This window comes from Spodoptera frugiperda, chromosome 24, assembly GCF_023101765.2.
Source record: "Spodoptera frugiperda isolate SF20-4 chromosome 24, AGI-APGP_CSIRO_Sfru_2.0, whole genome shotgun sequence".
Lineage (NCBI taxonomy): Eukaryota > Metazoa > Arthropoda > Insecta > Lepidoptera > Noctuidae > Spodoptera > Spodoptera frugiperda.
This window is the reverse complement of record NC_064235.1, coordinates 1,244,014-1,259,274: the sequence shown is the minus strand read 5'-3', so window position 1 is coordinate 1,259,274 and position 15,261 is coordinate 1,244,014. Positions and strand designations below refer to the sequence as shown.

General features: G+C 39.2%; 1 protein-coding gene across 1 annotated transcript in view; it reads right to left on the bottom strand.

The window, feature by feature from the left end:
* Positions 1 to 598: 598 nt before the first annotated feature.
* The window catches only part of LOC118278376 (uncharacterized), a 73,269-nt gene continuing 58,606 nt past the window's right edge, over positions 599 to 15,261 (bottom strand). Inside the window, exons 19-25 of the mRNA XM_050703358.1 lie at positions 7,135 to 7,251; positions 6,656 to 6,763; positions 6,044 to 6,112; positions 5,429 to 5,569; positions 4,479 to 4,580; positions 3,371 to 3,694; positions 599 to 1,625 (exon numbers count right to left, since the gene is read on the bottom strand). Of these exons, the coding sequence (XP_050559315.1) occupies positions 1,563 to 1,625; positions 3,371 to 3,694; positions 4,479 to 4,580; positions 5,429 to 5,569; positions 6,044 to 6,112; positions 6,656 to 6,763; positions 7,135 to 7,251 (924 nt within the window). The 3' untranslated portion in view covers positions 599 to 1,562. The remainder of the gene's footprint in view (positions 1,626 to 3,370; positions 3,695 to 4,478; positions 4,581 to 5,428; positions 5,570 to 6,043; positions 6,113 to 6,655; positions 6,764 to 7,134; positions 7,252 to 15,261) is intronic.

The window sequence follows — 15,261 nt, the reverse complement described above, 5'->3', positions numbered from 1 at the left end:
AAAATAAAAAAATACATGTCTTATATTTTTTCATTACCTAACTGACGGACTAAATAGATTTTAAATTTTCATACCCCGTCATCATCCCTATTGTAACAACTAAGAATTTAACTTAAGTAAAAACACAATAATCGTTTAACCAACACGTCAAATTTCAAAGCAAAACACCTAAGTTTCATCTACAAAACAGCATTTATCAGTTATACTTTTTAAAACAAGTATTTTTCAAAATCTTTTACGATTAAGAAAATCAGATACGCTTTTTGTTAACGAGTTTTTCACATATAGAACGACACATCAATATATAGGGTATTTAAAAACTATTGAAAGTATTGAAAATTTCGAAAAAACATAAGTTTGCAATAGGGGGTAGACAGAAGTGCAGGTATATAAGGTGTTCTAAAAGTATCTGCCACGGCTTTAATGGGAGGTAGTGTTGTGTTTGAAGATTACAATAGTGAATATAAATTATTGATTATTAAAACTACGTATGAGTTTGTTATGAAAGAGCTATCTCTTTCACTGTCTCTGTCGCTTTGTCAATGAAAATAATTGCTATCAATTATTTTCATTGAAGAAGCGACGCATTAGTGAACCACGATATGCAGAGTAGAGTCAATGTTTATTTAACTTCTTTATGTTCTCAAATTGAATTAACTGGTGCGGGGTACGAAATTTCTTCACTATTGTACTCTTCTAACAATACTACCTCCCATTAAATATGTGACAGAAAACATCACGCCTATTATCCCTGAAAGGGTAGGCAGAAGTGCACATTACGGCTAATGCCGGTATACAATGTACACCCAGTTTTTATCATTTGTGTTATACGTCCCATGTATATATAATTTTAAAACACCTTATATACAAACACAAATTCAGTTACAAATAATTTAGTATTCAACCAAAATAATTATGAAATGTAACATCTAGTTTTCACCAGTCCTGGGGGCCTACTCTGGTTCTCGAATGCGAAGTTTCGTTTAATCTTCGGCCGTAGGTTTTATTATTGATTTATTAAGGGTCAATTTATACTAGCACAGAGTCGAAGCGCATCGAAGCGTTTTTCCAAAACTGAACATAACAAATGCAACCTTAACTCAACAGCGTAACGCACACATTACTTCTGAGATTTTAAAAAAGCGCGCGCATTCTTCGTAAATCGCGCGTCTGCGCGCAAACAACGATTCTACTCTGCGCTAGTATAAATTTACCCTTACTCTGTGGAGTTAAGGTTGAATTTCTTATGTGCAGTTTTGGATAGACGCTTCGATGCGCTTGAATAACGTTTTATTTTTAATTTCATATCAAAACCTTTTTATTTATCTTCATTTCATTCGTTCATTTTTTCATTCACGAAAGTTCGCAATAAATAGAATTGTAGTATGCAATCTGCGAAGTTTTTTCGTTCATTCATTCGTCTGTTGAATTAGAGTAGGCCCCCCTGTAATGTTACGAACACAAATTTCTCCAGTAATGTTATGTTATATGAGTCGTTGTATAACAACTTGATAGACGGACAGTCTGCTGTGGTTATATGTAGATGTGTCGTCTTGTGAGAGTCACTCTGTATTGCTGAAGTATTCTGACGCGTTGCCGCGGCATATCGGGCAGGTCCGGTTTGACTGGAACAAATATTAATTTTATTATAACTTTCGTGAGAAATACTATATTAATTATTATGTTATCGGCTTTCTCACGTAACTGTTTGACGAGGAACTCGACTAGTTTCAAGTCATACTAGAGGCTCATATTCATGAGCAGCATTCCGCAACACACGACGCGGCGATTGTCGCGCTGCTACAATCGTCGCGTCGTGTGTGTGTCTTGAAACTAATCGAGTTCCTCGTCAAAATGTTATTTGATTATTTACATTGCTAGTTGATATACAACCTGTAACATCATTATTATTAACACTGTCTTAAGGGGTCATTGTACTCATCATTGTGAACAACTTTTACTATGGGGCCAACTCCGAAATCGCAAAATTCCATTCATGAATCAGGCAGTTTGCGTTGATTATGTTACAGATTGTATATGTTATTGCTGAAACGGGAATCAAATGTAAGACCGTTTGTGGCTATACATCGTAACGCCTTTTATCCCCGAAGGGATTAATGCATATACTGGGCGCAATTCCAAACTCTGTACTATGACTGAGAAATTTTTCGATAAAACCGAAAAAGCCCAATAACACTTCGCCCGACGCGGGAATCGAACCCAAGACCCATTGAAAAAAAAATCTACAACCCACGTCTTAAAAATACTTCACCGCCATCTACGGATGGCGAAAAATCGTTTTGGAACTATAATCTTATAATATAAAAATAAGTCAGGTTTTCCTTCCTGACGCTATAACTCCAGAACGCACGAACTGATTTCCACGGTTTTGCATTCGTTGGAAAGGTCTCGGGCTCCATGAGGTTTATAGCAAAGAAAATTCAGGAAAAGCAGGAAAAGAGGGAAAATCATTCACGTCGGGTTTAATAGTATGTATACATATCGTCACGCCTTTAAACCCCGAAGGGGTAGAGGTGTACATTACGGCACGTAATACAATGTACACCCACTTTTCACAATTATGTTGTACCCATGTCATAGGGGTGAGCCTATTGCCATATACTGGACACAATTATAGACTCCGGGCCGCTACTGAGAAATTTTCTAAAATCCGAAAAAAGCCCAGCAATAAATATGTATCTGGGGGCACGGGAGTGCCCCCGCCAAGACGAGCCAAGCGGAGCGCAAGGGCACTACCTACCTTTTCTCGAAGCGGTTCGTCGTATTTTTAACTTGAGTTTGGGTTATACCAGATAAACAAAATTTTCAGGATGTGATGTCAGTGGTAGACCTATTACCATATACTTAAATACCCCGATTTCGTCACTCACTTTGATCAACAAAATTCTTAAGGTACTTCCTGAAGTCCTAGAAAACTGAAATTTGGTATGTAAGCTAGTACTAGTACCCAAACAACAAAAAAATCCTAAAACTTGGAACTTTTACCCCCAACCCCTTAAACTAGGGGGTGAAAGTTTGTTTCAGAATTCCGCAAAATTTTGACGGCAGAGGTCTGAATGCGGCGGCGGAGAGGTAAATCTTTTGATAGCGTCGTATAAAAAGTGCTGCAGTGTATCCTCCTCTCCCAACTTCCCTCCCTCACCCCTGTATCTCACAAATAACAGCACGTTGAAGAATTATGTTTATTACGGGATCATGTTGAATTGAGGGGGCTAAACTTAATTAAATAAAACCTACAAAAAAAATCAACACGAATACAACCCACTCCTTAAAAATACTACAGCGCCACCTAGGGATAGCAAAAAATGGTTTTGGAACTATATTATGTAAAAAAATTAAAAATCCTTACCCTAAGCCACTTATCCACGCACTTAGCATGGAACTCATGTGCACAGGGCAGTACCCGCAGCATCTGCCGGGCCTCGAACTCGCACATACACACTACACAGCTAGTCTGTTCACCGCGGTGGGTCGCCGCCGCGAACTTGTAGCTCGGTAGCGCTTCGATCTCATGCCGGGCAAGGCCTCGGGGCTTCGCCTCGCCCAGGCGCTCCGCTAACGATAATAGGGCTTCGTAGTTTTCTGGTTCAGTGGACTCGGCGCCTTCTTCGCCGGTGCCTCTTGCTTCCGCGTAGGGGGATAGTGGGAACATCGCCAGGAGGTTTAGGAACACCTGTGGAATCGAAGAATGATTTTATTTTAGAGGTCTTTTTATGTATTAGTACTGTAACCTATGGACATACTTATTTGAACCAACTAAACAATGTAACCAAGAATAATTGTATTGTGAATCTGATTGAAAAAGAGTAACCTATGGAGTTTCTTGCTCGTTCTTCTCCATAGGAATCTACACTTTGGAACGAGCAAATAGAGCAACTAGAGGACTGACCGACAGATAGACATTTTTTTATATTGTAATATTTGCTTTGATGTTCAAAAGTGCCTTCCCGGTCTATTTAAAATAAATAATTTTTGACTTTGACTTATACGGTGGTATTTTAAGTTATAATGCGACCAATTTCGGTTACACGTTGATCAAAATCAACAAGCATGTGAATGGGGATTATGTAGTGGGATGATTGCGATTAAGGAGTGGGAAATTGGTGGTAGGATAGTGGAATTGTTAATTGAAAACGGTGATTATGGAAGATTGTGATGGTGATGATTTATATTGTAGTGGAGAAATGATTATTAAGTAGAAGGAAGGTTACTTCATGATGAGAAAATTATGTGCGAAATATTAAAATGATGCTAACGTAAAGGGAAATTTGTCATTATTTAGTAGGAAAGCGGTGATTATGAAGTAGGATAGTGTTTATATGAAAATGAAGTGGTGATTAGCTGATTACACTAAAATGAGGACTTGTTATTGGCTGACAGTCCAACTCTCTGTTCCTAATCTTCATCTCCATGTAACTTGAATAAATAAAGAAATATTTCCGTGGTGACTACGTTACCTGGTAAGTGGGCGGTGGAGGCGGCAGAGACAGTGGTTGCGCGACGTGTAGCTGCGCCTGTACGTGCGCCGGCAGCGCCGCGCCCACCAACCCGCCGCCGCCCTGTTGTACAACATACAAGGTTATTAATGTTATATTCTCACAAATTGATATCATAATCTCTTCTATGGTTTACTTTACAAATAACGGATCGCTTGATGATAGGTAAGCAATATTTATTTTTGTTTTCTTTTTCACATTAGGATTGTCTTCTGTATTGTATGTGCGTTTACAAACATACAAGTACACCCTGACCCGAAACAACAATTTTGTGGATCACACAAAGAGTTGCTCTGTACAGGAATCGAACCTGCTACATGATGCTCGGCAGCCACCGCTCCAACCATGCAGTCAAAGATACTCTAAAGCGCTTTTGCACTGCAAAAGACTGCTAGTTAAATATTTACTTTTTTATTTTGTTTAATAGGCTAGTTTCCTACTATTCAAATTGAATAGTTTTTCGAAACGTCAAAAACTATATTTTCTATGAATTTTGTATGAAATACTCTATTATGACGTCATCTAGAAATTTATCTAGATCAATTTAAAAATTAGAATAGATCATCAAATGTATGAATGAGAATTATTTTTGAATATTTTATTGTATTGAAAAGTTGTAATAATTTATTTTTGACCGAGGATACTGCCCAATTGTATTACTTTGTTTGTTATTAATTCCATTATTTGTCTATATATGGGTGTATTAATGGCTGAAATAAGCTAATTGTAAGTTTGAACATAGCTTCTGTAGTCCCCCCTCCCCCCGTACCTGCGTGTGTAGGTGGTGCAGCGGGTAGTGCAGCAGCGCTCTCTGATAGACACCTAGGTTATACCCACCATGTTGATTTATGTCCTATTTACTAAAAAATAACGCTTGTTGAATATACATGGGGTACACTACACCCGCGTACCTGCGTGTGTAGGTGGTGCAGCGGGTGGTGCGGCCAGCGCGCCGCGTGGCGCACGTAGGGCCGCGCGCGCGCCCCGCCGCCCACCACGCCCACGCCCACGCCGCCCCCCACGCCCACGCCCACCCCGCCGCCGCTGCGACGCTGGGGATACCATACATTGGAATGTTACATCATTATCATAAGATGTCTCGTAATGTTTGGTCGATGAAAATATTGTTTTTAACGGTAAAATTCGAAAATATAACTCAAACAGATTTCAAAAATTCAAACAAATCTGTAGTGAATACACAATGAATGCATATTATTGATGTATTTGATAAAAAAATCTATTAGTTAATTTACTTTACGTTGTACGAAAACGCTATAAGTAATAGTATGAGTTTGCTTTACGTTTAAAGTGATCGAAACAAAAGCGCATTTGGTGCTCTGATTGGCCAGCTCAAATAAAGCAACCAATCAGGGCGCCGAACGCGCTCTTTTTTCGTTCAAGTTTACTTTAAAGATGTGCTAAAAGTATAGAGGGCCGAACGTGCTCTCGTTTCATTTTCGTTCAACGTAAAGCAAACTCGACAAATGAATAAGATTCGATGGCCCAACGAGTGCTTCAATACTTACATGGTGGTGGTGGGAGAGCGCGTGTCTCGCGTGGTGAGGCGCCATCAGCTCGATGGGAGCCCCTCGCGCCTGTACACACGTACACAGTTATAATAACATACTACTCTCTCCTTTTGCTAATACACCAGACGCAAATTCTGAAAACGTAACATTCACCGAATGAAAAGATACTCGACAATATTTTGCATAACGATAAATCGAACATGATCTTTGCTCGGCCACCGCGACTACAAGATCAATATCTTATTTTTCAATAATAATAATAAATAACAAAAAAGATAATATGAAGTTCCCCACGCGTCAGTTTTGTGGGAGAGCCATACTTCGGCACGAATGGGCCGGCTCGACCGGAGTGATACCACAGCATCACAGAAAATCGACGTGAAACAACGCTTGCGTTGTGTTTTGTTGTGTAATTGAGGTTACCGGAAGCCCAATTATCCACCTTCCTAATCTTTCCAATTCCTGATTCCCCAACAACTCTTAAATTCCAAAGCACTTCTAACACTTCTGGTGTTTCGGGTGTTCAAGGGCGGCGGCGATTGCTTACCATCAGGTGATCCGTCTGTTCGTTTACCGGCTTATATCATAAAAAAGTATAATGGTGCTTACCTCAGTGGCAAGTAATAACGGCGCGTGATGCAGGTCGGTTGCCGGCTGCAGGGGGGAGAGGGTGCCCTCGCCGCCCCCCACCATCTCTAGCCGACCGCCTTCAGCGCGCTAAATAAGTAGACATAACATTAATATATAACGTTAAGTTTTATATTCTCAGTGAGTTAGGTAATGAAAAAATATTAGACACGTATTTTGTTATTTTGTCATATAAGATAACAATACTTTAGTTTAGGAGTGGGAGCAAATACGTCATTTCTACGTATAAAACGTATCTAGAAGTGACGTCACGCAATATTTCAAATCGATATATCTTCGAAAGTATTTGTTTCCGTAAGAATATAAAAATACGTGTCTAATGTTTTAAAATAATCTACAAGACGTATATTAAATCGAACCCGGTACACGTTACACGGCAGCCAGGTGCCCAGCCACCACGTCAACCCTGCAGTCAATTTAAGGGTTTAAAGTGTACTCACCTGAGAATTAGTGATGTAGTGTGTGTGGGGATGCGGCGGCGACGCGAACGGACCGCGGGGCGGAGGCGGCGGGGCGAAGCTCCCGTGGTACTGGAGCCCGGCGTACACGCCGCCCATCTATGGCCGAGACACGTCAGTAGGGGGTAAAGGGGGGGGGGGATTTGAGGATTGAGAGGGGCACGCAATGACTTAGTTTACTGTGATGAAGAAGGCTTTAGCTGAGACCTACTGCAGTTTTTTTAAGGAGGGAATATTATCCAATGAGTTCTCCAGCTATGGGCGAGGCGAAAGGGCATGTCAGACTCTTACTGACTAAAAACCAACCCGTTCCTACTCTTGGTTTTCGAGCCGGAGCCCCGGTAACCCGCTAGGTAGTTCGCAGCTCCGGAAGACCTACTGCAGTGGCAGTGGATATCTTACGGCTGATATGATGAAGATTGGAAAAAGATGAGGGTTTTTAATTTTTGTATGGCTCGGTACCTTTAGTACGAGTTTGCTGTACGTTGAACGAAAACGAAAAGAGAGCTCGTTCGGCGCTCTAAATGGTGGGAGCGCGTATTGTGGTTGCAGCCTTATTTTTGAGACCATATTTTGCCATTGGACTATTAAGTTTAGGGACAGCATGTGGATAAAACCACTTTACATCGCAGGTAAAGGCAGTATATGAAATGAATGTCTACAGCTTTCTTTTTTTGTGGGATAATATTATCATCCAATGATTTTTCCCGCCTTGGGGGCGGCGAGAGAGAGTGTCAGACTCTGACTAAAATAACCCCGTTTCTTTTCCCGCTTCGAGCCGGAGCCCCGGTAACCAGTTACGTTACTGAAATGTCCATAGCTTGTAGAGACTATTTACGAATAATATATTAATTAATGGTGCATGGGCCACATACCCAAGCAAGCCTTAGAATAGAATCTCCAAGGGAAAAGAAAACGTGGCCGTCCACGCCAGACCTGGCGTCGTACCATATTGGCAATCAGAATGATGTGGAGCGAGGCAAAGCGTAAAGCTCAAGACAGGTCGTGATAGAGAACTTCTGTGGGCGCACAGGGGACACGGGACCTCATGTCAAGTAGGTGAGTCATATTAATTAATGTTTTTTTTAATATTATCCAATATCTTCGTCATTGCGTGCCACTCACAATCTGCAATCCACCTTCGCATTATATAAGATTGAATATATCACGGTTTTATTACTTTAATTCTTATATAGGTACTGCCTGTTTGGTGCATTGGTTGCAAATATTGGCAAATAGTGTAAGTTTTATTCATAGTTAGAATAAAAATTCATCATTTTTTGTTTATTTATTCAAAGAACTACTTTTTTTTTCAAGTTCTATATGGGACAAGTAAAATGACTGGGGGAAAAAGTGGTATACTGATGTTCCTTTATCTAGGTAACAGATAAACAAATAAGTTTTTCAGTTTACATTATATCCCAAACTAAAAATTTTAAAGGAATGCATTATAAACACAAATCCCTGATGATTTCCTTTTTAAAACATTGCCCCACACTAGGCTATTCTCCTGTGTCGTGTGTGCGTTTACAAACATACAAGTTCACATACACATGACACCCAGACCCGGAACAACTATTTGTGGATCACACAAAGAGTTGTTCCGTGCGGTAAGCCTGCTCACGTTGCGCGGCAGCCGATTACCCAGCCACCGCGCCAACCATGCAGTCAGTTACGACCTAAGAAGATTTACCGAATCTTTGCAACCAAAATACCAAACAGGCACTTAATTTATCAAAGAAACACAAACCAAACCGCGTTACATTCAATCAAAGATAATTTTAAAAACAGCATACATCTTGAACTTTAGAAAAAGCTGAAAAATCCTCATTAATTTTCAAAAACAGATAGAAATTTAGCATAGAGGGACAAAATTCAAGACGTAAGCTATTTATAAAAGTAAAAAAAGAAAAAAAAAACGTCAAAAAATGGAGCCCAAAGTACCAGGAGGATTATATTGGAACAGCGTTTGTACGAAAAAGCTTAAAGTATTCTCTACTCGTCCTATGAAAAAATAAATATATACCCACACACGTGTCGAAACTATTAGAAATATAATTAAATATGTGCCAAAACTATTCACATTTTTTCAAGAAAAAAACAATATAATATACGTATAATAAATTAAACATATATAGAAAATATATTGACAAAAAAAACATAATTTTTAAGTGATATATTTAGGGACTACAACGCTACGGTGGTCTAACAATTCTATTGATTTTTCTTTTATATACTTAGATAAAAATCGCAGAATAAAGGATAAATTATATAAAAAATTATATGTATAATAATATAATATAAATAATAAACTATAAGAACGAGAGAAAAACTCATTGCTGCTAGTGTAACTTGGACACACAATACCTCACTAGGCGCCATGACAGTGTTAATAATATTGTTCACATTAAAAGATATGCATCTTAGGAAACAGCCAAGTTCTAATAATCAAAGCGACCAGCCAAATATTTTTTTTAATCATTATTCTCTACATAATACCAAAGCTTGAGTTGCTAGCGGCAAAAATCTTAAATAAACAGTGTTGCAAAGTCAACAGTTTCGCCCCGTGTGGGCCGCGGCGCGTGCGTAGGCGGCCGCGTACCGCGTCGCCATTGGTCGACGACGCGCGGCCGGCGCGCGCCACACGGGGCGAAACCTAAACTCCCATATACACGAGAAAACACGGAACACATACACAAGGTATCGAAAAGTGAGGAAAATCGTTGCATGCGATACACGAATAAGAAAATTTCAAGTGACGGGGGTTAGTTCGGCCAAAAAAAAATATTTGGGAAGGTCGTTCGGACCGGAGGGGGTATGGAACCCCCTACTTCGGGTGAGGCGGGGGGTTCGAACAAGACATGTGTTATGCAGCGACTAAACCTTGCAGTACGTATGTACAACGGTATGAGCTGAGTGCATGCGCGCGCCGAGTGAAGACATGCGCGCTAGGGTGTAGCTCGCTCTCCTACTTGACATACAGAGTGTACTTCAGACCACAACCCCCCCCCCCCCCGCCCGCCCCTCTCAAACAAACCGCTACGACGTAGCACTGACTACGGCGTAGCAAACCTGCTACGAGAAACGTAGCCTCAACTTTTTTAAACGTCCGAAATACACTCCATATACAGTGTGTTACCAAAACCGTCATTAAAAAATACCCACATTGAACACATGTTTTTTTTTAATGATTAATGAGTGTTCCGAAGCGTGTGAGGGAAGCGCTACACCCCGCTGTTAGGCGTGTCGTCCGCACGTCGGCGCTGTTATTGTGTGTAAGATAAATCGGTAACAAACAGAGTCAGGAGTGTTGCATGGATAAAACATCGAGATTTTTTTTTAATGTAGTTAATTAAGAGCATTTTGACGCCGTGCGCGCTCGGACGTTAGTGGAAACCGATTTGTATTTAAAAGCTTTAAAAAATCAATTTGTTGATAAAATTGATAATATATCCTTTAGGTAACTCTATACTAAACGAATGTTTGATAATCCCTTAGTTAAAATCAGAAGCCTATCTTAATGTTTTAATACCAAAAGATCTAACTATCAATGCAAACTAAATTCTCCCATTTAAGAAATAAAGTTTAAATCAGTCTAATTCACAATTTCATCAACAAATCGACATATACCAGTCAACTAAGTATAACTTTAAAATATTCCCAATAACGTCCACGTCTGCGCGCACGCATCGTACCTACTCAATCAAGCACTGTGCATGTCTATGTATTAAGAGTGATGCACACTTACTAAAGGCACCGCCACCTCGCTTATGTAAAGGTAAATACATAATAATAGTTTATTAAAGAGGTTTTCTTGAAGTATTTTTTTAAAGTTTGGTTGATAAATGTTGATATTCAACACAGCCTGTATAATCACCATTCATCCTTTATACTGACTCCAAAAAAAGGTTCATTATAGGTTAACGAACAGATGGATCACTTGATGGTAAGCAATCGCCGCACATGGACACTTGCAACACCAGAGGGGTTACAAGTGCGTTGCCGGTCTTTTGGGATTTCGACTTTAAGGGTTGTTGTGAAATCGGGGTTTGGGAAGATGGGGAAGGGGGCTGATTGGGCCTCCGATAACCTCACTCACACAACAAAACGCGTTGTTTCACGTCGGTTTTCTGTGACGCCGTGGTATCAATCCGGTCGAGGCGAAACATGGCTCTCCCACACTTAAATGTGTCTACAGTATGATGTTTTATTGTCAATGTTAATTTACTATATTTTTAGAAACATATATTAACCCAACTTTATATTGACTTCAAAGAAAAATATGGCGAACTAATATTATGTATTTCACTTTAACAGTGTCCTAGACACGTGCGACAATTTAACATGTGATTTATAAGAAAAATGAAAACGCTAACTAAAGCTATCCCTATTTTCTACCTAATTAAAAATTAATTTACCAAGTCAGTAAATTATAACTTTCGTAAGACATACTAAACTAACTAAAAAATTACAGTTTGACATGCAACCGTGGTTTTTAGTTACATTTTTCTAACATTTAAATCGTTGTTATCCTACTAGCAAACCCGGCGAACCCCATTTCGCCGCCAATGATTTTCCCTATTTTTTCTGAATTTTCTTTGCTGTTGTGAGACCTTGCCAACGAATGCAAAACCGTGGAAATCGGTTCGTGCGTTCTGGAGTTATAGCGTCAGGAAGAAAAATCTGACTTATTTTTATATCATTGAAGAGCTTATAACATTTAAGTCGTAGTTTATAGCCTATTATTTTACTTTTCCTAGTCAAAGTTGTTTATAACCTATTATTTTACTTTTCCTAGTAAAAGATCTTACTAAACAAATCACATGTATATAATCGCACGCACCAAGCCGTAGGTACAAAGCGGTAATGTCTAACAAGTGCTGACCATGTCGGGCATCCACAAAACATCGCACTATTTAGCACACGCCCACAAACATACACTTGAATTTACACTCTATAATTATATTAGCATAAGGTTTATTTTAGAACTAATTTAAGTAAAGTTTTGGAGGCTTTAGGCGATGTTTGGAGAGTTTTATAGTTCAATGTAAATTTTCGCGTTAGTGGTGGCGCTAGTGTAGTTTTAAGTCTTTTAACCAAATAAATCTTATTAAGAAGAAGACTTTTTGAAGCAACCACTTAAAATAATTCGCTTTTCTATCATTTTTAGGCAAAAAAATGGATTTTCTCATCAAAGTATCATGTGTACACTTGCCAAAACATCGTCTAAAGCCTAAACTTAGGCAGATAACAGACTAGTACCTACAAAGTACTTTGTCTTAAACGAAACAACTTAAGAATTACACATTAAACACTATAAACCACCATTATTTTGAGACCAACAGTCGTTTTTAGTTCAACAACATATATTCAGCCAATTGAAAACTGTTGAAGGCAAATCCTTCACTAACGCCAGTCACCGGTGACTTCTATTGGCGTTCAACGTTTCTAGTTCGAACTCAAACTCAAATTCTTTATTTGCATGTTATGGTATTACAGGTCTTAATTTAAATATTATGAACAGCTTAACGGCCTTTTTTAGCGTTGATATGACAATGATTGACCGCAAAAAGCTTTAAACAGAGAGAAGTGGAAGGAAGGTAGGGAGGCCTTTGCCCTGCAGTGGGACGATCATGGCTGAAATCTAAATCTAAGTCTGCGTTTGGCCACCAACCCGCTTACTGCCAGGACGGCGAAGCGAAGATGTGGCCGAAGACGGGGCACACAGACTTAGAAAGTACCTATTCACTCTAACCTTGAAAAGACCCGGTCTTCTTCAGGCGATGCAAATTTTGACAAATGGCAAATTTGAGTTTGTGTTAAACTAGAAACTGACCCATATACGAGTATGAGTTAAAACACCGAGTTTTAATACTAAGGCTCTAGACAGACGGACTGCATTTAAACTGCAATCCAACTGCAAATTGCAGTTTGAATGCAGTTGACACGACTGCAATAGGACTGCAAGCCAACCGTGCAGCCCAGCATTATGTGAACTGCACACCGACTGCACGCAGACTGCAATTCAACTGCAATCGGACTGCACGTTTGATTTGCAGTCCTATTGCAGTCGTGTCAATTGCAGTTCTATTGCAGTCGTGTCAACTGCATTCAAACTGCAATTTGCAGTTGAAATGCAGTCCGTCTGTCTAGAGCCTAAAAAGTGACGCATTTTAGTAAGTCTCTTCAGTTTAAGAGCTCTCAAAAGCTAGTCTTAAGTATTATCAGTATAAAAGAACTCTCAAAAGCTACTCTTAAGTATTATCGACGTCTTATTTCGAACTGAAATCGACTGTTAGCTCCCCAGGATTATAGACGCGTGTATCAGAAGCGAGAGAAGTATGGAATAGTCGATAGAAAGTGGTGAAGCATCAAGTGTGTGACGTGAGCGCGGCCTACAGGCTTTAAATCGTGGGGGTTGGAAATGTGGAAGTACTGTTCGAGTAGGGAGAAGTGTCCTTTGGGTGAGTTATATAGATGGCGCCACTGTTGTAAAAGGTTAGATTTTATTCCTCGACGGAGTTAGGTGCTATACTGAGATATCGCCAATTATGATATATCAGTCTCAAATGATAAAAGGCGAGATTATACGCGGCATACATCAGTCTTTGTTACCGCGCAGTGTTGCCCATAATTATGGGTCATTGGCAAATTTAAAAATTAGTAGAATTATTTCATTAAACATTGATTTATTTATCTAGCTGACGTGTCAAACATGTTTTTCTAAAAATCTCTTTTACAAATGATTCAAGACGAAAATCAACCTAATCAGTCCCGCCGTCTTCGACTTTTAAGCGAGACTAACAGACATCAATTAATTTTTATATATAAAACAGAATGACGACGTCACTTTAGCATAAGACAGACACTAGCAACAGCACCACTCAAAAAACACACATTTTCAGTCTATAATACCTCAAAAAATAAAGTAGGTACTCCCATACCTCCAAACTCCAAGTCAACTATCAATTTATATCAGTATATAAGAACATACTGCCGCGGACAAGACAGTCAAATCAATGATATTAAGCCTTTATTTACCATAATTAGTACCGCTCCCGGGCTAAATAGCTCAGATGATGCTTTGACTACCATCAATAAATCGATTGCCGTTCGAAAAAAAAATTGACAAAGACTTGTAGGTCTACTCCGGTTCTGGAATGCGAAGTTTTGTTTAATCTTCAGCCACAAGCGTTTATAGGTTTTATTAATTTACTAAGATAAATAACTTAAAATAACGGTTTACTTTTTATTTCAAATTTAAACCTATTTATTTATCTTTATTTTCATTTTTGTTTACGAAATTTCGCAATAAATAGAATTGTAGTATGCAATCTGCGAAGTTTCGGAAGAAACTTCGTTTTTCGTTAAATTAGAGTAGACCTCCTGTACCTCTAGTACAAGTTTGATTTACGTTTAAAATCATCGAAACGAAAGCGCGTTCGGCACTCTGATTGGCCGGCGCAAATAAACCAACCAATTAGTACCCTTAGTACGAGTTTGCTTAACGTTAAACGAAAACGAAACTAGAGCGCGTTCGGCACCCTGATTGGCCGGGGCGAATGAACCAACCAATCAAAGCGCCGAACGCGCTCTCGTTTCGTTTTCATTTAACGTATAGTAAACTCGAACTAAGGGTACTCATTGGCCGGCTCAAATAAACCAACCAATCAGAGCGCTGAACGCGCTCTAGTTTCGATTACTTTGAACGTAAATCAAACTCGTACTAAGGGTACTGTATACGGTCAAAAATATACATATATTGAATTAATTGATAACATATTATATTTCTGCCATAAACAGAACCTTGTCAAAATTAAAAGAACGACCATAATATTATACAAGAAGCTCTACAACAAACAAACAAACGAAAAAAAAAATCACCGACATATACAGGGTGTTAACAATCAAAGCGGAGGGAAAAAACACCAGCACCCTGTATATAGCTTGGGAGGGGTTTCCGTCAAAGCATCGTCCGGTACAAAGAAAGGTTGTTTTGTTGTCTTAAGGTGCTCCCACACAGCGGTTATATAACGTTATACAACAATGTGTAACAATAACATTTGTGTTTAAACAAATTATAACAGTGGTTGTAGAGTATGTTACATG